Genomic DNA, 24,201 nt, shown 5'->3' on the forward strand with positions numbered 1-24,201 from the left:
TTGCTCCTCCCATAAAATGAAATCCAAAGTGCATACACATAGACAACATCTCGGTTAATTAAGATGATATTTTAAAAAAAAAATAGAGACTTAAACTACAGTTGTAATCGATCCGGAGACACACGAGACAGTAGAGCAGCACTCTGATTGGCTGAGCGTGTCCCATGCGTGTTGTGGTAAACAAAATCCGAGATGCGTGTGCATGCGTAGACGTGGTAATGGAGGATAGTGATCTATTCACTGGGGGGTTAGTTAGCAAGCTGTCTTCTCTCTCCTGTGCTAATAACTGATCTTTCTATTGATTACGATCGATTTGCAACTCAAAGGAATAAGGTCCTAATCAACTGAGAGGAGGCGGTAAGTTGTTGCATATCGAGTTATATTACGGCTGCCTCAGAATGTTAGCTTCTTAAGTCACGATGCTAATCTGATGGCTAAACTAGCCGGAACTGCTCCACAGCTAATGTCGATGCTAGGGGTCGGGCGAAGACTATTTCCTGGAATTGATATCACTGACTTGGCAACTGGTAGTTTCACTTCTTTGTATTGTCTGTAAACGTCAACTTAAGTGCGTGTTTGATTTATAGAGATGAGATAGCTCTGTTTTTCTAACCTATGGTAACGCAAGCTGTATTAACGTTTGCTAAAGGCCACACGAATGAGTAAGGATGTAACGTAGCGGTGGTGTGATCTGTATTACAGGAAGTAGTCTGATCCAATCACGGTGTTAACGTGAACCGGGCTAACTACGTTAGTTGTCTTATGATTATCACTCCCCTTTCAGACACACCACCAGTGCGAGATGGCGAGTTCACGCCAAGTACAGTAGTATACGTTAATGTCGGCACTCGTGTGACTTACGTTACGTGGCCAGCATTAACGTTACATGTGAGTTTAATACCAGTGAAAACATTATGCTATCAGATTAGCTCATGCTAAGCTAGCGTTATATGAACCGCGTATATTAGTTGTACGAAGTTAGCAAATGCGCTAATGTGGCTGGCTGGGCCGAATTAAAGAGACGTGGGTTTAACCAATCGGGGACGGTTGTAGTTTACCAGCCTTGTCCCAACCGGCTAAGTGACGCTCTCTCTTCTGTTCAGAACCAGAGATGGCCTATAGTCTGGAGAAGGTGATGGAGAGGTGGTCACTAAATAAATTATTATCAATATGGGATAACCCGGATAACCTCCACCACCTACTGCAGGGACACCGGAGCACTTTTTCCAACAGACTTATTCAGCTCCGCTGTCGCATGGACAGATACAGGAGATCATTCATCCACTGCAAGACAATAAATCACCTATGGCCAAATCAATCACTCAACCGTTTTGTTTGGCTACATCGTTGCACTACTGTTTTGTTATTTAATTTAATAGTATTCTTTTAAAAAAAATATATATTGTGCATTTTGTTTATATGTTTTTGTCTACCTGTATGTATAAATGCTGCTGTAGTGAAAAAAGTTCCCCTTGAAGGATTAATAAACTACCTATTTAACAATATAACGTAGGAGAAGTCATTTAGAATTTACAGCAACAGGCTCTCGCCCACTTAATGATTTGCTGTGTTTGAGTCGTTACCACTCAGGTTACCAAGCAGTTAACATGAGTAAAAACGTTTTGGAAATTCTGAAAAATGAATATTCCAAAATATAGAATTCTATGTTATTATAGCTACTTATTATTACATATTGTTTTAATCATTGAATTGTGGATGTTCATATTCAATTGAGTTATAACATTAGGGGCAAAGTTAAAGAGACCTGTCCCTGGTAGATAATGGAATAACTGATTTAGGATATATTTAATTGAGATATCTCAACATTTATTCACAATTTGCAGGAGCTGCCATTGAGTTTTGGGATGGCGTCAAATGTGATTTCCCAAAGCAATGGTTCCAAGGGGATCATGACCTTTTACCCCACTCCTGAGGAATTCAAGAACTTCAGCCGCTACATTGCATATGTGGAGTCCCAAGGAGCACACAAAGCAGGCCTGGCTAAAGTAAGTACTGATCCGGTGCATGTGTTCACACAGGACATTTCACACAGGACATTTTCTAAGCCATTCTAGTGTTTATGGGATCATATTTGTTGGCAGTAACGCACTGTCCACTTTCCTCCTCCCAAGATTGTCCCACCAAAGGAATGGAAGCCCAGAAAATCTTATGACGATATAGACGATTTGGTGATCCCTGCACCCATTCAGCAGGTGGTGACAGGCCAGTCGGGCCTTTTCACACAATACAACATTCAGAAGAAGTCCATGACTGTGAGAGAGTTTCGCAAGATTGCCAACAGTGACAAGTGAGAATTTCAGAAATAAATGAAAAACATTTGTCATTTTTCTCATCAGTTGTCCAAAAATCTGTCACATCTCCAATTGAAAGCGGCCAACTGCATTTTTAACCTTTTGATGGTTGAAATTAATTAATAGTGTTTGTGGTAATTAACTTTTTGTTTTTTATAGGTTCTGTAGTCCACATTATGATGACTTTGAGGAGCTGGAAAGGAAGTACTGGAAGAACGTGACATTTAACCCTCCCATATACGGGGCCGATGTCAATGGATCTCTTTATGGCCCTGTGAGTTGAATTTTCTTGGCTGTGGTTCCTGGGATATTCCTCAATTTTGATGGGTTTTCCAATTGCTATTTTTGTACCTGATACATTACTGAATATAGTGGTGTTTACCACTGCTTCAAGTCTCATCTGTTGATTTTGTATTGTCTGCTCCACTTCTGCAGGACGTCAAAGAATGGAACATTTGCCATCTTAACACTATTTTGGATACTGTGGAATGTGAAAGCGGCATCACTATTGAGGGTGTTAATACACCCTACTTGTATTTTGGCATGTGGAAGACCACCTTTGCATGGCACACTGAGGACATGGACCTCTATAGTATCAACTACTTGCACTATGGAAAGCCCAAATCATGGTACGAACACAATTTTTTTTTTTTCTTGATCAGATGCAGAAATACAGTATTTAATTGTTACACATTCTTATACAATTGTTATAATAATCTTAAAAATAGGGATTTACCACTTCTCATTTAAACCCAGAGCAACCACAGTTGGGGATATGTATGGAGACAAGTTAAATGCGTAATGCTGTGTTCACACGAATATTCACAACGCTCTACTCGCGTGATTTTACTCGCCCGACTATTTGTGCTTTATTCATTCGGTTCACTCGCACTTGAGAAAACATGAAAACCATGAAAACATGGATGTGTTGCTTTGGTGATTTTGTCAAACTTGCTTCGAGGCACCGAAAACCCTGACTTGTGTAATCTCATCCGGAAAATTATCCTGCTAACTACGTTAGCCACGTACGAGAAATAGGGCCCAGACAAGTTTTGGATGTATTGTAGTTTGTTGAGGATTTTGGTGGATGTGCTCAGGAGGACAGGTTGGAGATAGTGAGGTCAGAACCAAAGAGATGGTTGATGGTGGAACACACCAGGTTTGGGATGTGACTGTGGTCATGGGTGGGGAAGTTGATGTGTTGAGTGAGGACCCGGGCCCCTCTGGCTGTAAGGCAGCAGTTCTAGCCACCACACCACCGTGCATATCTGAGAATATGACGCCACACTGTACAGTACATAAATCCATAATATCACTTTACTGTGACTAAGACTAATTTGAATCTGTGCAGGTACTGTGTTCCTCCAGAGCATGGGAAACGATTGGAGCGTTTGGCTAAAGGTAAGAGACAAACACAATATATAATATATATATAATGTCGATATTATAAGGCTGTTCACTATCATGGACTATAACATGCTCTCTCTAGGGTTCTTTCCTGGTAGCTCCCAAAATTGTGAGGCTTTTTTAAGGCACAAGATGACTCTCATCTCTCCCTCTATACTAAAGAAGTATGGCATTCCATTTGAAAAGGTATGAGGTAGATTATTCTCAGACAGCCTTTTTCTTCATACCCACTGAACAAAGCCAAATGTATAAACTGCAGTTACAAAAATGTTTTTTTTTCTGCCTCTCCTGAAGATTACTCAGGAGGCTGGTGAGTTCATGGTAACTTTCCCCTATGCCTATCATGCTGGTTTCAATCACGGTTTCAACTGTGCAGAATCCACCAACTTTGCCACAGAGAGATGGATTGAGTACGGCAAGCAAGCTGTTTTGGTGAGGACTGCCAAAGGACGGCATAGAAAACCATACCAAACCTACAGTATTATCAACTATGTTTATAGATTACATGCAACATTATCACCTGGAAGACTCGCCATTTGAATCAGTCTTTTTTTTCTTCTTGCTCCTCTTCCTTTTTAGTGCTCATGCAGAAGAGACATGGTGAAGATTTCTATGGACGTATTTGTGAAGAAATTCCAGCCAGATCGCTATGAACAGTGGCTGGCAGGGCGAGATGTGTTACCCATTGACCACACACGGCCCACCCCAGAGGCGAAGGAGTTCCTGGGCGAGTCCTTTAATGACATCACCGGTAACTCCATGGAGAGCTGTGGCGATGATGGGGAGCGAAAGAGGTGCGTCATTTACTACAGAAATTAATTCTCTTGTCTGTCTGTATATTTGTTTGAGTAGTTTATACAGTTAATGTTTGAGTACATCTGTGATTTATTGGTCCTGGTTATTTTGTGCTCTCTGTTGGGAGCACCCATTGGCATGTCTGCCATGCAAAGTCTTGTAAAGTGACTGGAGACATCATCCCTATGATCTTATCTTATAGTTTTGTAAAGTGATGTAGAAGAAAGCTAGTAAAAGGAGCTGTAAATCCTGGTAGACAGTACTTACTTTAGAATATACAATACATAATTGTTTAATGCCAGTTACTATTAGCTTAAATACCCAGTTACAGCAGAGAAAATAAAAACTAATTACTCTAGGCAAAACAAATCACAACTTTCATTTATTAATAATCAGCGAGAATTACTGGGACATGCTAATGCCCTTTTTGTGGAATGCCTTGCTCCATACTCATATACAGCTTTATCCTTTTGCCGCCAAAATTAGCTTGTGGAAGTTTTTTTTTCTTTCATCAGAGGAAACTCCTAGTAAAAATAGCTCATACAGTTCTTTCCCTTTTCAGTAGATGAGGGTGCCATTTGACCAAATTATTTTTTGTTTGGCCAAACTGGAGCTGATAATACCTGTGATTACTGCAGTGTTATTTAACCTGGGAATTAATTCAGATTCTAACCTTGCCTACTGAAAACAAAAAACAGGTCAGTGGTAAGGTTTTTGTCCAGTGGGAAAGCGGCTTGAGACACCATTGCAACTGAAGGACACTCTTCAGGTGCAATGGTGTCTTCTCTGTTGGCCACCGCAAAGTTTTACTGAAGCAGTTTAAGTGGCTTGCCAAAGGGCATTCAAACGATTCAGCACTATTGGTGTTTTCTTTTTTTATGCTGTAGTTTTGCGTTGTATTACATTTTTGTATTAACATTTTTGTTGTAAGAGGTATTTGACAAGGTTTCATTTCACAGCAGCAGAGACTGAATGTCCTATGTTCCTCTTTTTGGTCCTCAGCACGACACAGAGGATAGAGACAAAGAGACACAGAGTCTGTCTGGAAGTGCCTGAGGAAGTGGTTCCCAAGAATGAAGATGAGGAAGATGTGGAGCAGTATGGGAAGCGTCCCAGGCTCAGCCTTATACCTCCACGTACTACGTCACAAGATGGCAAGAGAAATAAAGGTATTATCACTTGTGCATTACTTTTTAATTTCACGTAGGGCATCTGAGTGTACTAAAAGTGCATTGTTCACCATCACTTTCTAAATGGATATCTCTAATTCAATTTACAGGCCCACCAAAGTTGGTTGTCACACCAACCAAGCTCACTTTATTGGATCCATTTCACAGGAGCCTAACCCAAAGTAACAGTGATGTAGGCCGCCCCCCACATTATACCAAGACTCGCGCACCTGCGATCTCATCTCAGTCCCAGCCCAGAAATGGATATTTATCAGTTTCAGCAGCACCTTCATGGACAGAAGCCACCACTCAACCTGCCCGCAAAATGGGGGTAGCCAGCCTGCTCTTCCACAGAACTATGAGTCCAAAAGAAACTCTTCAGGTGCACAGCTACACTATAGAAAAGCAGCAGCTGCAGCCTCACACACAACTGCTGGTGCACAGCTATGCTAGAGAGCATCAACCACGGCATCTCCAGCACAAAACCTGCACATTAACCCACACACAGGTTCAGTCCTCGCCACAGCCAGAATCTAAGATTATTGTTACCAACGCATCACTGAATCAATCAGAAGCAGAGGGTCTTGTCGATGAGGGCCAAAAGGAGGACACACCTGAAATATCGATGCCTGCTGAGGTTCAAGCTGAGGTTCAAGCTGAGGTTCAAGCTGAGGTTCAGAAGCCTGACGTGAAGAAGCCTGACGTGAAGAAGCCTGACGTGAAGAAGCCTGACGTGAAGATGCCTGACTTGAAGATGCCTGACTTGAAGAAGCCTGACGTGAAGAAGCCTGACTTGAAGATGCCTGACGTGAAGATGCCTGACGTGAAGAAGCCTGACTTGAAGATGCCTGACGTGAAGATGCCTAAAGTTGAGCTCACCTGCAATTCTACACAGAACACCAATCCACAAATCCATCTCCCAGTGATGAGCAAAACAGTGATTGAGGCCTCCAAGCACAACAAGCGAAAGGTCTGTTTGTTTTTTTACTTTTATGAGTTTACAAACATGTTATACTCATGCCAAAGATGCAAGAAGTGAAATGTAATTTTAAAATGTTAGTCATTGTTGCCTCTCTGTCCACTGTGCCACATGCTTGTTTGACTGTAACATGCATTGTCTTCTGTCAACCGAACATCAAATCATCCCAAATAGCCTGGAGCCACTCTTGCACATATAATATGTTAAGTTTGTATTTAGTGCTCTTAAACATGTGCCTTTGCAATACTATTGTGCATGTTGGTATTAATGAAAATTACTTTTTGGTGGCTTTTTAATGGTGCATTTTCTTCTTGCATGATGTTTGCCTACTTATCTCTTAGAGCCCTGTTGTATTACTGATTCTAACACAACAATTATTGGTGATCTCTCTGATGGCAGAATACACTTTTTCAGGTATAACTCCAAAGTCTGCCTGAATGTTCAATGTCATTTATGCTGTTCAAACTACAGAGTAACCAATCCCCCCTTGTGGATAGTGGCATTATCGCCCCGAATGACACCATTCCTGTCCAGAAACCAATCTGTGACGAGGTGAAGGTGATCTCTCAGAATCAACACGTAAGTAGTTACTCGCTGTGACCAAATTCTCAAAGGGATCGATGGACTCAATGTGGACTTGTCTGGAAATGTTAACATTTATTTCAATCCAACTGCTATGCTCATTGCTACAGGTACAGCAGTATCATCCCTGGTTTTAAGTTTTTTTTTCTTGCTATACACTTCTTGCTCCAGCAGGTGTCAGAAGAGCAGTCATACTGCAAGTCTGTCATAAAGAAGCAACAGCTGCAGGCCCAGCTCTGCAAGCTGCCCCGTCATCACCCTCTCATCAGGGAGGTGCACAGTGACAATGGTACGCAGTTGTTCATCTTTATAATGTAGAAGTATGTTGTGTGGAGCCTATTTACTAAACGGCTTATATACAGGAATAGTATAATGTCCTGTTCTAATTATCATTTCTATTTTCCATTTTTGTTTCCCGTATGAGCTTATCATTGCTTTAATTCTTGTGTAATCCTCCTTCATGCACACTTTCTGGTTTTCATCCTATCATCTGCAGAAGAGTACATAGACGAGGAGTTTGAGCAAGAGGAGAAAGAGGAGTGGGCAAAGCCGTTAACTCAGTTGTGGCAGTGTCGCCCATATAACCCTCAGGCAGAGAGAGAGTACAACAAGAGCATGGGCCAGCAGGCGCCCTACTGCTCCATCTGCCTGGTCTTCTACAGTTACCATGAGGTGACAACGAGAAGCAGATTTTTATGAAGTTACTTTTTTATTAATGCTCTTACTACCATCATTTTGCATTTATAATTGTCACATAGTTGTGCATTGACTGACACTTGACAATAGGTTTTCAGTGAGGATTGGAGCTATCGGATTATCATTTAACAATCCTCTGGACATTTTTTTTTTTTTCACCCTTCCAGTCAGACTCTAATAGTGGGAGTTCCAGCGTGACGTTGGTGAACCGTCCAGGAGGCCACCAGTGGTCCAAGCCGCTCATCCCGGAAATGTGTTTCAACACCCAATCTAGCAAGACAAATGATAACGGGGAGGGACAGCTGTCTAACCCCCATGTAGCAGAGGACGGGACCAGCCGGCTGGTCAGCTGTGCTCAGTGTTGTGTCCGCGTACATACAAGTAAGACCCTTTTCTGTGATGAACAGGTATCTAATGAAATATGCCTTTTGAGGGAACACTTCAGGGATTGCTAAATTAAATTTAGCATACAGTACATCTAGATATTTTGTTATTATTAAGCTTAAAACTACTGTCATACACAGTTTTATTAAAAAAAACAGCCATCTTTTATCTTAAATAACCAGCCAAATATGACTAATGACCATGCTGAGAATGAAGCATGTGAATGTGTGACATGCTCTTTTCTTCTCCAGGTTGCTATGGCGTGAATGGGGACGAAGCAGAACTAGACGACTGGTTGTGCGCCCGTTGTGAGGCGAATGCCACCACGGAGGTCAGTTAATTTGGTTACCTTTTTGTAGATCATTATTATTGCTATTCAAATTATTTGAATTGCTTATTAAACAGTTAATAGACAAACTCCAAAAATACAGCAGCAAAGAGTTGCTGTAGCCCTGCACCGGGTCACCTCGTATCATAGAATATTCGATGACTGTCAGGATGTCCAGTGCCCCTGATCATGATCAACACTAATCACAGTGGGGACATTGGTTGGAAAAGCCTAGAGATATGTGACTTATGCAGCAATGATATATTTATGTGTTGTTGTTTTTTAAAGATGAAATTGATACATGCATGTCTGCAGGTGTTTGTTTTTCTGATTTAAAGTTATGCTAACGGTTTGTCTAGGAACAGTTTAGGGCGAAAACCACAGTGCAACATTTAGACACTTTAATTTTATTAAAATAAATAAAAAATAAAAAAATATATATATATATATATATATATACTTTTTTAATTTATTTTAATAAAATTAAAGTGAACTGCAGCTGAAACCATTGAGTATCAAGGCACGTACAAAAATATTGTGAGGCTTATCCAGTCCTTAAAGTTGGTCCTTATTTGACAAAGTACAATACAGACTATTATATATGTATATTCTCTCATAGTTTAACACAATTAACAACCACAGCAGCTTTTGTGACACTTATAAAGTTGTGTCTCTTTGCTACTGCGTCCTATGTTCTGAGACAGTGAGACTGTCTCTTTCCTTTGTACGTTATTGTTTGGGGAGTTTGTTTCCCCAACTTTGTTTGTAAAATGTATCTTTGAACTTCCGTTGCTTTCAGCATTCCTGCCTGCTCAGAACAATAGCTTGTTTGGAAACTTGAGGAATGTGGCCCTTTTTTTCTTCTTTTTTTTGGCACATACACCTTTGACCACCAGTGGGCAATGTTTCACTTTAAATTTAATTGTGACACCTCAATGAACTTTGGCTTCACACTGTTTCTGTTTTTAGTAGAAGCAAGACATTCCTTGTATATTCCATGAGTTATTACATCGGCTAAGATCTCCGCCCGATTACTGTAAGACAATTGATTTATTTTAAAGGTTTCCTCTAATATTTTGTATATTTTACCATGGTGGTTTGTGTAATATTTGTGAAGAAAGGTGTGTCAGACTATAACTGTTTTTGCTGTAAAGTTTGAACAGAATTTGTATATAAAAACAACATTATGGAAGTTGTCAGTTAACAGAAGCACTTTAAGGGTTTTAAAGTACAGTCGGGCATTCCTGACAGCTGCCGTACCAGGTGCACACTGACTTTGTGTACAACAAAGGATGAGCTATAGATTGAACTTTATATCTTTTAGTTACACCTATCCATGGGATCCAGTAGAACAGACTGGGTTATCTCCAGTTTCAGCATAAGAAATATATAGAGTATATATCCAGACATAACGATTTAGGTGTGATGAAAATAAAGGAGTCGGTTGCCAGAGTTAGTATTTTTAATAATGCATTGTTTTGCGCTTGTATTCCTCCAGGACTGCTGTCTGTGCTCCTTGAGAGGCGGCGCTCTGCAGAGAGCCAACGATGACAAGTAAGACATACTTGCAGACCATAGTGCTGCCACTAAAGAGTGTGACCTTTTTAAACCAGAAGCTGTATTACAGAAGCTACCCAACTTTGAAGTTATATCATACATGTATAGTAGTCACGGTAATCTGAGTCCTTAATCTAGAACCACGGGATGGAAAACAAGGCTTTAAGAATGCTTATTTAAATGTACAACGTCACAATTTGCATTTTTTAAATGGGATTTACTGGCCAGTGAGGCGTCAGTCTTATGTGGAAACCAAAGAACTACTGGTTATATAGAGAAACAGAGTTTGGTTTTATGGGGCAGGACGCAAGGTGGTTGTTGGTTGGATATTTTTATTAACGGCCACTCGTAGAGCATGAGGACACCTCTGAAGATGGACTGTTTTCTAATTGCCTTGCTTTTTCTTAAAGAAGTAGACTGATTTTCTTTCATGAGAAGAATTCCTGTTCTTTTTTAATTAGAATGTCTTCATGGTCCGAGTAATAAACACAGTAAATGCAAGGAAAAGTAATCGGGGAGGATTTATGTTGTGTACACAACAGGTTGCTGCTGAAGTCGTCCATTAACGCTCCTTTGACTGCATTAAGTCGGCCTGTATATTCAGTCTGTTACTTCTGAAATCAATCTAGTGGATCAAGTTAAATGCACTTTTTTAAATGCAAACATGCACAGATGCATGCATACATACACAGCAGATGTTTGTGTGTGTGTTTGCTCACGCCCACAGTATGAAATGTTGTTTTCCTGTCAACCAACTATCTTAAACGGCTTACAACAGCATAGGTCTTCCTATATGACTAATCCTCATTTATCAATTAGTGTGCTCCGTTATGGATGACTTACCACAGGCTTAACCATAATAAACTAAACTGCAGAGGAAGGGACCATACCTGAGGGGGAGATGTTGGGTGGGAGCTACACCTCCGTGACAACAATGTTTTTTTTATATATATATATATATTAATATATTAAAAACGTGAAATATAAGCAGAGTGACGGCAGTGAGCAACAAGTGAAGTGAGCTCACATTGAGGGGGAGTGACGTCATTCTCTGCTCAAGCATACCCTGCTTTATCTATTTTACTCTAAATGAGACTGTAACTGACAATCATTCTGTGTTGAAGAAGACTTGAGAACATAAACTCATGTGTTCAATATTTACTGGGGTAAAAAAATCAAGTGAGAAGTAGGGTCATTTTCTCATAAACTTCTATACAATCAGACTTATTTTGTACAACTTGATTTCTCTGAAATCATATGAATATGGCACGTGCAAGCTGGTCGGCTTTGAGTCTGTGGTTATAATCTAACTAAGTAATAGTTACATAATTTGCTATAGCTTAAGTTGATTGTAATTAATGTAGGCTTCCAGGAAGAGTGCACGTAGTGGACTGTGGTTGATTTAGTTAATCTAGAGTTGTTTCGACTGGTTGAAAGATTAGGTAGAATTTCAGCAGACCGAAGTTTAGTTTTGGTCTAAGAAGTAGTTGGACAAGTTGTTGTTTTCTTACATGGGGACTACAAGTTGTTGTCTACCCATCATGTTTACTTGCTTCATTGTGTAACTACATTATTTAATACATGCTCTAACATTTCTAGAAACATTGCTCACTGGACATTGAGTTGTTTGTCCTAAATCTCCCTCATGTTTGCCTTTCACACAGGTGGGTTCATGTGCTGTGTGCCATCACTGTGCTGGAAGCTCGCTTTGTCAACATCACTGAGCGAGGCCCCATTGACCTCTCTACAATCCCACTGCCTCGGTTCAAGCTGGTAAGACTCACTACAGTTCCAGTTGTCTGCTGTAGGTTTTGGTCTAACTGCAGTGATTTAGATAGGAAGACCTGTTTTGTAGACATAAAGGTAATAAGTGTTGTTTGATGTGCCAGAAGTACTATAATACGAATATTCATTGACATAGAATAAATGCAATTAGGTTGGTTGCAAGAACTATTTTCTATCTCACTATTATCACAATGCCTATCTACTTATTTATGGCAATAGGAGTCAGGTCTATTTTTGCACTGCCATGTAGTTTTGACCCAAACACGGATCATCTGTTTATGGTTCTCACTGAGGACACATTGCACCATAGTGAAACTGCTGTGGTGCCGGTTAGCTGTTCTTAACCACTTTCACTTCTCAATCTGGCCCCTGCATGGTTCCAAATAATGGATGCTGCTTTAGTGCGTAATGGAGCTGTGACAGTCTTATGTATGTATGTATGTATGTATGTACAGTGCATCTGGAAAGTGTTCACAGCGCTTCACTTTTTCCACATTTTGTTATGTTATAGCCTTATTCCAAAATGGATTAAATTCATTATTTTCCTCAACATTCTACACACAACAACCCATAATGACAAAGTGAAAACTGTTTTTTGCAAATCTATTAAAAATAAAGAACGAAAACATAACATGTACATAAGTATTCACAGCCTTTGTCATGACACTCAAAATTTAGCTCGGGTGCATCCTGTTTCCACTGATCATCCTTGAGATGTTTCTACAACTTGATTGGAGTCCACTTGTGCTAACTTCAGTTGATTGGACATGATTTAGAAAGGCACACACCTGTCTATATAAGGTACCACAGTTGACAGTGCATATCAGAGCATAAACAAGCCATGAAGTCCAAGGAATTATCTGTAGACCTCCGAGACCGAATTGTATTGAGGCACAGATCTGGCGAAGGGTACAGAAAAATTTCTGCAGCATTGAAGGTCCCAATGAGCACCGTGGCCTCCATCATCTGGAAATGGAAGAAGTTTGGAACCACCAGGACTCTTCCTAGAGTTGGACACCCAGGCAGACTGAGCAATCGGGGGAGAAGGGCCTTAGTCAGGGAGGTCACCAGGAACCCGATGGTCACTCTGAGAGAGCTCCAGTGTTGTTCTATGAAGAGAGGAGAACCTTCCAGAAGGACAACCATCTCTGCAGCACTCCACAAATCAGGCCTGTTTGGTAGAGTGGCCAGACGGAAGCCACTCTTCAGTAAAAAGCACATGACAGCTCGCCTGGAGTTTGCAAAAAGGCACCTGAAGGACTCTCAGACCATGAGAAACAAAATTCTCTGGTCTGATGAAACAAAGATTGAACTCTTTGGCCTGAATGCCAAGTGTCATGTCTGGAGGAAACCAGGCACCGCTCCTCACCTGGCCAATACCATCCCTACAGTGAAGCATGGTGGTGGCAGCATCATGCTGTGGGGATGTTCTTCAGCAGGAGGAACTGGGAGACTAGTCAGGATTGAGGGAAAGATGAATGCAGCAATGTACAGAGACATCCTGGATGAAAACATGCTCCAGAGCGCTCTGGACCTCAGACTGGGGCGACGGTTCATCTTCCAACAGGACAACGACCTGAAGCACACAGCCAAGATAACAAAGGAGTGGCTTCGGGACAATTCTGTGAATGTCCTTGAGTGGCCCAGCCAGAGCCCTGACTGGAACCCGATTGAACAGCTCTGGAGAGATCTGAAAATGGCTGTGCACCAACGCTGCCCATCCAACCTGATGGAACTTGAGAGGTTCTGCAAAGCAGAATGGGAGAAACTGCCCAGAAATAGGTGTGCCAAGCTTGTGGAATCATACCCAAGAAGACTTGAGCCTGTAATTGCTGCCAAAGGTGCTTCAACAAAGTATTGAGCAAAGGCTTTGAATACTTATGTACATGTTATGTTTTCGTTCTTTATTTTTAATAGATTTGCAAAAAACAGTTTTCACTTTGTCATTATGGGTTGTTGTGTGTAGAATGTTGAGGAAAATAATGAATTTAATCCATTTTGGAATAAGGCTGTAACATAACAAAATGTGGAAAAAGTGAAGCGCTGTGAACACTTTCTGGATGCACTGTATGTATGTATGTATGTATGTATGTGTATGTATGGTCAGTCTGGAAATAAAGTGGGAGTTCGTTCACAATGGTTGGCCTTGCCTCCATTGTTATAGGTCTTGATCTCAAAGGATTTACTTCTAAATAAGTACTTGATGATGTCAGAACCCTATTAAATTATCAAAAGGAAGTTGTGTAATATCCTTCTTACCATATCTGTGTTCCAGTTCGTGTCTGGGTCTGCCTGCCTTGTACTCCCTTTGATAACTTTACTTTAATCTTTCTTCCTCTCATCCTCCCCCTCCTTGCCCCTCCTTTCCTTCCCCTGTACTTCCTTTGCTTTAACCTGCCACCCGGAACTTTTCCTATTGACCGCTATACCACATCCACGCTTGTCTTTGTCGCTCTGGTAGAAGTGTGCATACTGCAGGAAACGGATGAAGAGGGAGGTGAATGGCTGCTGTGTCCAGTGCTCCCACGGGCGCTGCTCAACGGCGTTCCACCCCACCTGCGCTCAGGCAGCTGGAATGATCATGCACCCAGATGACTGGCCGTTTATAGTCTTCATCACCTGCCACAGGCACAAAGCGCCGAGCATACCAGAGGTAACCTAGCGGAACACGGCCAGGCCAATAGTAATGAATTAGATCACATAGGTTACATTTATACATCCTCTATCTTGCGAAGCAGAGTTTATATTCTGGGAGGTTTGAGGAAAAGAAGGTTAGCTGGAAGAAACCAAAAGCCAATCAACATGATGCACACTAACTTGTTGCTCTCTGTTTTTACTGTACTTTTTAAAGTTAATTCTATCTTAACTTTTGAGTTGTTTCTTCTGCCAATTACTATTCTATCCCACATACGGTAATAATGTTGAAAAGACCTTAAGTAAGGTGTCTCTTTTTGTTCCTCATTCCATGGAATCAGAGTTTGGTGATTTGTGTTGCAGGAAGGCGGCTTAATCAGCAGGCCTAAACAAAGAGCTTATTATAGTGCTGCAGGGATGACCTATTTTTGTAGCCAAGTGATACTAATACAGATACACTTACTGCTCAATGCATGCAATGTTCTTGATGTTTGTGTTCAACAACCGTGAAATCATTTTACACTCCTAATTGAAGTTTGTTTACTCTGCTGTTAAGAACATTGTTTGTTTTTTTGCTTTTGCTAGAATGTGACACACAGCTTATATCTTCACATAGTCACATTTTTATTTTAATATAAATCTTTATGTCCCATATGATAAGATGAATAAATACAACTTATTTGGAGCTCTCTGTTATTGTAGTTATTTAACTTCCAGCACTGGTTTAGTCAGCCAAATAATAGTTGGAACTGTAATAGTTTGACTTTTTAAACTCCTAAACTCTCAAAGTACCATAGGGACTCTGACTATTGTACATGTTTGATTCACTAATTGGGGAGAGAGATAAGCAGCAATAAAACAAATGTCACTAAATGCTGATTAACTTGCTGCAAAGGTATCTTCTTTGCTGTTGTGTTATTGAGCTATGTGACCACAATGTATATTGTGCCATAAAGTAATTTCTTTGTCACTCCAGTCGACTGATCATCGCTGTGTTATATTTATAGACTTGTGCTGTTTATTTTGGACTACTACCACTTATCTCTCATGTGGCTGTTAGCGCCGTGGACTGATACGCTTTTAAGATTAACGCTCTGTTTCTGTCCCCAGCGCAACAAGGCGTCCATGCGTGAGCTGTCGGTTAAGCAGAGGGTGATCTGTAAATACAGAAACGCCCGATACTACCACAGTGAGGTGGTGGAACTGACCGCAGCCACCTTCTACGAGGTTGTGTTCGACGACGGCTCCTACAGCAACAACCTCTTCCCAGAGGACATCGAGGTTAATAGAGTTGCTTCCAATCATTTACTCTGTCAAGTGTAAAGATGTTAGGGGATGACACTTAGTGAGACTTTAATTATATCGGCTTATAAATCTTGTTAAAGTACCTCTTTTAAACTAGTGTAAAGCCTGAGTTCACCTTTCGCTCTCTTTTCAGAACCGTGACTGTGGCCGGCTCGGTCCACCAGCTGAAGGTGATGCTGTTCAGGTGCGATGGACAGATGGGTTGATATACGGAGCCAAGTTTATGGCGTCGCACTCCATCCCCATGTACCTGGTAAACCTGCCTTTATGTCTCTTTCTGTCACTGACTTGCATAGACTGTATCTAACAGGTTACTCGGTTTGTTCAGACCTCATCAAAGAGTTTCATTTCTCAACCGTAAAGTGTGGGTGGTCTTGTGTGGTGAAAAGTAAAAATGTTGGGACTCATTAACAAAATGATGCTCATCAATATGTGATATGTTAAAGGGATGTGCTTTTATTTTGTTCGCCTAATTATGCAGTTTCACTGCACTGGTGGTCTATTCGAGAGAGATGATGCAACACAACAGCCTGCATGCTATTGTCTTTTTAATATATATATATATATATATATATATATATATAATTAATATAATATACACACAAACAAAACGTAATAAAGAAACTATTTAAAGCAGCATTCATAAAAATACACGGTGGCGAATGGACTTTTCATGCACATGTGTATATTAGTGCTTTCACTGACTGTGTGTACATTCAGGTGGAGTTTGAGGATGGATCACAAATCACTGTCAAGCGAGAAGACATCTACACTCTAGACGAGAATCTTCCCAAACGAGTCAAGTCACGAATGGTAAAGTACAATCCCCCATGTTTATGAGAAACCAGCGTGTTATAAAGTGTACACGGTGTGGCTTACAACACTTATTCTATGTTTGAGATCTTCAAGCACTAATTCCTATTTCTGATGCTTGGTCCTCAGTCGGTGGCGTCAGACATGCGTTTTGAGCTCTTCTCACAGAGCGACGTCAAGGAGAATTCCAAAAGGCAACGGGTCATCAACTCTCGATACAGACAGGACTACATTGAGCCCGTCATTTACCGAGCCATCATGGAGTGACATCCATTTTCCTTTCTCTCTCCGGCTTTCCACTGCTCCTCCTCGGCCTCATCAACTCACCGCAAAGAGATGCAGTACCATATCTTTGTTTCTTCCTCTGGCCTCTTTGTTTCTGGCTACTGCTGATAGGAATGGACACCCCCCCTCCTCTCCCTCCTCCTCCACTTTATCTTCATCTTCTTCCACTGCCTGTCAGGCTACATATTTATAAACTACGGCTGGGACTTTTAATTACTTTAGTTTGCATTAAATAATATTCTTTGACTTGTGTTTCCCATCACACTCGTAGATTGTTTTCTTGCTCCATTTCATTTAGTTTTTTCTTTTCTCAGGTAGAAACCATTGTGGATTATCACTTATGTAAAAGATTTGACTATCTAATTTGGGAAAGATATTTATTTCTCTACCACCACATTTACCAACTGTAAAGGAAACTTTACACATTATACAATGGACAGTTAATCTAATTTTGTGACATTTCTTCTATAAATCACTGTTTGCTCTTGGCTTACTGACTTAAGTTATTTTTATAAAACAATTTATCATATGCTTGGGAATAAGATTTTAAAGGAAGTATCATTTTGGCAAAAATAATTTCACTCATGAAATTGAACAAATGTAAACTATGAGCAAAATCAGCTGTTTACTACAAAATAAAGTTTATTGATGTAGAACTGTTAACTTGTTACCCCAAAGAAATTAAATAATATCTCAACGTGCATCTACTGTGAAGACAGAAGACAACTCAACATCTTTCAAAGGCCCAAGCCTTACATTTCAAAGGGCCTAACATACTTTGATTTTTGTAAAGCTTATGGTTTATTATAACTATTGTAATTAATAATGTTCACACTTTATTTATGCGAGTGCATTGAGTTTAAGAAAAAAAGCTATTTTTGTCATGTCCTTTTCACAATCTGTAGAAAACCTAAGATGTATTTATATTTATTATATTGATAGGTTTTCAGACATCCTGTTTAAATTTTGAGACTCGTTCCCTGTTCTGGGATTGAAGAGTGAATGCTAATCGGTCTTAAGTCCCTCTCGAAACAAAAAGCACTTATTTTTACCTCCTGCCTCAGGAGATTTACCATTTTGTCGACACATGGCCTCCACTATGTTTTTCATAAAAGTTGCTCTAGAGGTGAACATTGTAACCAGGTTCCAGTTTGACCACAAATAAATGAAAAGTTTTCTCTGATTTCTTTTGTATCTGCCGTGGAGTAGAGAAAATCTGCCGTGAGACACTTTTGAGCTTTTCTCACTTCAAACTGTCTGTTTAGCTTTTATTTGGGCTCCAATGCAGCATCAAATCTGTACTCTCCTCGGCATCAACTGTTTGGTGTAAGAAAAACAACTTGCGATTGACTTTCTACATGTAGCACACAGAAGTGAGCAGTGCTGAGATCCACGCAGTAATTCTCTTAGAATCAGTACAGTTTCCACCAGGCCGTCACCTGCTTTTCTTATTTTGTCCCCTTGCTCATGTTTTTAAATGAGTGGTGTAGGATGTCTCAGCCAGAGGGCTCGCAGCTGTGCCAAAGCAGCTTGAGTCTTGTGAGCTGGAGACCACTGCTGGAATTTGACTAGACGGACGGCTCCTGGCTCTGTATCGCCCTTTAAACCTTTAAGAACTGCATGTTGTTAGACAACTCAGATTTGTTAGCGCTCTAGTGGAGTCTTACTAAAATATGTAAACTTATGACGGTAACCTGGTAGTTTTCTGGCATTTAACCTATAACTTCTGTGCCCACTAATACTTGAGTGGTTGCTCATAATAGGATTTTATAGTTGACAGGTATCATCTGAAGCATTCCATTAAAGCCAGACCAAATTTTCACTTGTGGCTAAAAAGAAAAGAAAAGTAATCCTAAGAAAGAAATCTTGGTCACAGAGCAGGTCAGCATCACCGCAGCAGTGTCAATTGAGAACTTCAAAATGCATCCTATAGGGTGTTTATAAAATGGTTATTACGTGTTTATGAACTATATAAACGCTAAATAAGGGTTACTTGTGTGTACATATATAGACATGCACACATGTTTTTCAAAATTTGATAAGAAATCTGCAAAATTCAAAGTTGAACATTTGAACGTCCCTTGACGAGATCTGCTTCCACATCTATTAAACATAAAGTGCTCTTCACAGTGAAAGAGGAACGTTTTTCTCCACCTACACTCACAGGAGCAGGACAAACTGACGGAATGAAGTTACCCGTGGGCACAGGGTTGTCAGCTGGGTGCATTAAGGATTTGTTTTGCTGTGAGGAAGTAAATAGTTCTTTAGAAAATATATTGAGGGTTTCAAGTTGCCTTTCTGACATTTCAATATAATGCCTCTGGGGAATTTTTTTAAGAAATGCCCCAAGAGTGCCATTTCAGTTTCCTATGACGTAAACTGTTAGTGTGAAATTCTGCTTGCGCTTTGATAATAGTGTGCCTATTTTGATGTGGTCTTTCACTTGTGGGCTGGTATAGATAGAAATGAGAACCATCTTCCTGCCATCTTCACTTCCATGCAGTACTTTTGCCCTCACTGTTACTTCCTCCAAATAACCTTTGATGAGAACAAAAAATCCTCTGTGACGCTTCAGAGCAGTAATTCCCCGGTTCTGGTTTCAAATTAGCTTTCTTTACTTTGGTGACCCCCGACTTTTCCTCTAATGCCACTATAAGATCATTTTTAAATATCTAGCAACCACTGGATGGATTGTCATCAAATTTGATAGAGACATTTACGTCTAATTTTGGATTAATTGTCAGGGTGAACATTCGGTAGATCAGATGGTGCCAGTCAGGTCAAACTTTTAATTTGTCCTTTATTACTAAATTATTTGAGCCCATCAGCCTCAGCTTGATATTGTTGTTGACTAAAATACCGTGAATATTATATGTTCACCACATCTTTGTATATTTACCTCACATATTTGCTTTCTCTTTCTTGCTTTCGGATTCTTCGCAATCTGTATCAGGCCTTTTGCCCTCTTGGGTCCTAGAATGTTTGTCTCAATAACAATAGATCCAATGATGAATTTGTAGGCATTCCTTGTCGTGAAAAACCTACAAAGACTTGCGGTTCTCTTCCGCCCTGCAGAGCATTTTAGCGTCTTTCAGCTCATTGTTTTGTTTTAGCCTCTGGGCTGTTTTGCTTCACTCTCACAGCTGTCATCAATGTCGATGTTTGCGGACCGTATGTAAGAAGTGGACAAAGTCATTGTGACGTTACCTTTGATTGTCGACTGCGTTTGTGGACATTTTTGATCATTGCCATCTCGAAATATTTGGTTGCCAAAACAAGTGTTGAATGCAGGCGTTAACAAGATGCACGCAAACAACTAGCAACAGCTAGCTTATTGTTTTTACACCAGTGCTCTATTTCTGCATGCCTCCATATATAAACTCTCACACAGGCTCTCTCCCGTCTGTGACCCGGCAGCTGTGGGTGCCTCAAATCCCTCTATTAGTTGGGTATTATTGTCTGCAATGGCTGTCTGCTTCAGACCAGTCACATGGTGGTGAGGTAACAGGGCTCAGGTTGCTTTGTGCTGTTGACACTGGCATTAATCAATAGTGTACAGAGCGTGTTTCCTCAAAACAGCAGTAAATATAGTAGTGTCTTTGTCTTGCCACATACACCGCTGGTGCATGAACAGTTAATGAATGGTTGAAAACACTGTTTACTTGTCATCATATTTAGTGTTTCCTTTATATAAATTGTTTTATAAAGCATTCACCAACAGCCAGGTTTATAACTATTTAAAAATGTGTTAAAAAATGCACATTACGGTTGAAAAATAATAAGGATGTAAATAATTACATTTAGCTGATAATATTAATTGCATATAAAGCAGCCTTGTGTTCTTTTGTCGATAAATAAGATAAGAAAAATGATGCGTAGAGCTTTTATCTGTTGGTTTGCAGCAGTCATGAGTCCACAGTGACACTGAGAATTTGTATCCATGATATAAATATTTGGCCTTTCTGTAAAGATGCTTCTGCACCTTGTTCTTGCAATGCCCTGCTGAGGTTAGAGCAAACAACGCCATACACTGTTTCACCTTTTTCATTTGTAGGTGTGTCAATCTCACATTGGAAAGTCATGCTGTCGCCTCAACTGCACTGTGTAGTCAGATTCAAACAGTGATTTCTCATAACATTATTATAGTGAACACTTGGAGAGGATTGTGATACTTTCCTGCTTCTTCTGTCCACACTATGACTCCCAGACCACTAATGTCAAAATCAGTTTTATCAATAATAAAATTTTCCCACCGTCTAGGCATCAAAAGTTAAAGATAACCTCATAAAATATAACCGACAACACCCATAAATAATACGGTTAGTTAAATAATTCGAATGGAAAGTAAAAACAAACAAATATAAAGCCCTCATCTCGTTATTATAGAAGAGAATATACGAGAAAAGGCTAAAATGATCTAGGCAAAGACAAATAGAGGTGCACCATACATTTAGTTTGAATCATTTTGTAATCATTTTTAAAGGCCCAAACATAGGATTTGTAAACATTTTTAATTGGCTTATAACTTTTTACAGCCTTTCCCGAAAAACTGGTTTCATACTTTTTTCTTTACTGTGTAGACTACGCATATTTTTAGGTCTATTTGAGATTTGACGGGAAGCCGTTGTCACGTGGAATGTGGGGGTTTGTGGGTATTTCCTGTAATCTCTGTTGGTGAGATTAAGCACTCTTGACACAAATGATACCTTCGGGTTTCATAAAATGTCTACTGGTGTCTGACATTTGACAAAGTAAATCCCTCTTAATAACTGGGATGGTAACTCAGCTAGAAGACACTGTATTTGTAGCAATCTTCCTTAATCAGATAAGGCCTTTTATTGCCACATGAATAGAGTATTTTTGTGCGGATGCTAAAGCTCTGTCACGGGTTGTGCTGCTTGCAAAACAGGAAACATGATCCTTCCTCAGTGACACTCGTTTTAATTAGAGATGCTGGCAATGGCCATTAAGAATCCACTGGTTGTAGCTTCCACTTTCAAACAATCATGTTGTATGTCTGTCTTCGGTGACCACGGAGAACCAGAACACTGACTTTAATCAGAACGTGTATGATACTGGGAACTACTACTACATTTAATTGTAAAGTAGTTCACAGTATAATTGTCATTACTTTTCATATATATTTCTCTTCCTGCTTCCCCTGAATTGGATATTTGTTAATCTTTCAGGTTCCCGATCTGTTCATTGTGCTTGTGCATGTTGCTCATTACTACATCAGAGCCAGTCGACTTTTCTTCGGTGCTTCATGAGGTAAACGTCAATGTGTCTATTAACAGGGACACACAGTGAATTAAGGCGGTTGATAGCTGAGCAACAAGCCCACTGTCATGGTTACGTAGCTCTAAAATCTGAACACAGGGGAACTGCAGGTCAGAGAAAACGGGGATTATTGACGATCTCAGTCACTCCATTTCTTCCTTACTTCCCAGGCTGATAGTGGTGGATATTTGTCTGGCTCAAATTGTATGAAGCCTGCATTAATCAACAAAGTAAATGGTATTAAAGGGGTTAAGATCCTGAGATCCTTAATGTCTTTAAATCTGTTATAATTAAAGAGTTCATGCTGAATCACTGCTCAGTTTTTGAATCTCCACAGGAAGAAACAAAAGCTGTCTTTCTTTTTTTGTGGCTTTAAGTGAATTAAATGACAAAATCATTGATTTGCCCAGCACAATAACATACGCAGGATCTATAATGACATGGTATAAAAGACAGAAATGATAAATCTGTTAGAATGTATGAAATCAGACCATGTGTGATGCTGAATTGCTGTTGGCAGAAACCATGACCTGACCAGAGGCTGATCACTTGTATTTTACAGTCATCAAGCATAAAGTATGTGCATGTGCACACAGGATGTGAAAGAGAGTGTCTCTGTATGTAAATGTGTTAGTGGCAGAGACAGAAAGTCTAGATGTGAGTTGATAAATGGATTGACAGAAAAGCAGTTTCATGCTGGTTCTCTTTTAGACTTTGCTGTTTATGAAACCTGTACTTTATATTTCAACTATATTCTGCTGTTTTACTTCTTTTTCTGGCTTCATTATTAGCATATTGTATTCCTACAAATACTCATGCTCATGATGCTGATATCAGGGCTGATGGAACCATTTCCTGTCCGTCGGAATAAAAAACGTGCTGTTTTTATTTCCTGCTTTCTGTACAAACTGTGCTGTCCTGCTATTAAGAGACTGCACAGCACTATTCTTATTTCTTTCCAAAGGGACTTCCTGTTGTTGCCACTCCATTAGGCAGCAGATTGCAGCAATGTAAGCCCATAGGTTTCCCCCAGGCTCTACTTTATCACATGATGTATCGAGCCCATAATCGTCTAAGCAATCTTTTGTCTGCACACACGCTATCTTTCCCGGCTCCGGTCTGGCAAGGCTGGAAATATATTGTGTAATACTGTTCCTTCCACAAATTAAGGCTGTGGCGATTTGAGAGGCTGTTAAATTGTGATTTTAATGTTAAAAAAGGAGTCTTTTAGGTTAACGACAGGAGCTGCTTCTGTAATAAATAAACAAATAATAAGAAATAAGAAACATGTGACCTTCATCACTGACGTGTGTCTGGATATTTGTAATGTTGGCATTATTTAGTGGTATTATAATGGAATTATTAACAGAGTTGTAAACTAGTTGAACATGTTTTCTCATGAATGTGAACCACTGGTTTCTGTGTTGGATGCATGAAGCTGGACCAGCAGAGAGACGATCAGCAGACTTTGTCCCTCGTTGTGGGAGTTGACTGGTAAGACTGGTAAATCACTAACTTCAGTTGATCAACCTAAAGAAACAGTTGTTTCAACAATCTAAGTTTTCTAAATTTGACTGAAAATAAATGATTTAGCCTTGAAAATAACATTGATCCTGAGGCAAATTTGTATAATGATTATGAATCAAATTCTGAATATTATACTGTGTTTCAGTATAAGTGAAGGAGTATATCTGGAGTTGAGAGCATTGGTCATCTCCCTCCAGTTAAACTGGTTAAACTGTGTGTTAGTGGAACCAGCAGCTTCAAAACAACTTCTAACACAAACGTATAACCACACAGCTGCTCCCCTTATTAATAACTATGTATTAAACAACTTGTTATATACTGACAGATGTATTAGTTGTTGTAGATCCTTTTGACTCCACTGTG

General features: G+C 40.0%; 1 protein-coding gene across 2 annotated transcripts; it reads left to right on the plus strand.

Moving 5' to 3' along the window:
* Positions 1–173: 173 nt before the first annotated feature.
* Positions 174–18,214, plus strand: kdm4ab (lysine (K)-specific demethylase 4A, genome duplicate b). 2 transcript variants are annotated; one of them, XM_034555129.1, is made up of 23 exons: positions 174–357; positions 1,845–2,006; positions 2,133–2,308; positions 2,472–2,586; positions 2,748–2,941; positions 3,664–3,713; positions 3,802–3,905; positions 4,014–4,151; positions 4,299–4,513; positions 5,517–5,683; positions 5,794–6,653; positions 7,134–7,241; positions 7,416–7,533; positions 7,741–7,916; positions 8,108–8,321; positions 8,576–8,655; positions 10,151–10,206; positions 11,874–11,982; positions 14,456–14,647; positions 15,739–15,909; positions 16,067–16,186; positions 16,654–16,746; positions 16,876–18,214. In XM_034555129.1, the coding sequence occupies exons 2-23, from the start codon at positions 1,866–1,868 to the stop codon at positions 17,011–17,013; spliced, it is 3,735 nt and encodes a 1,244-aa protein (XP_034411020.1). In that variant the 5' UTR covers positions 174–357; positions 1,845–1,865; the 3' UTR covers positions 17,014–18,214. The 2 variants fall into 2 exon arrangements, with proteins under 2 accessions (XP_034411020.1, XP_034411021.1); XM_034555130.1 differs by having other exon boundaries at positions 176–357; positions 7,419–7,533; positions 16,876–17,694.
* The last annotated feature ends 5,987 nt before the right edge of the window (positions 18,215–24,201 follow it).

Source organism: Cyclopterus lumpus, chromosome 17, assembly GCF_009769545.1.
Source record: "Cyclopterus lumpus isolate fCycLum1 chromosome 17, fCycLum1.pri, whole genome shotgun sequence".
NCBI classification, from domain to species: Eukaryota; Metazoa; Chordata; class Actinopteri; order Perciformes; family Cyclopteridae; genus Cyclopterus; species Cyclopterus lumpus.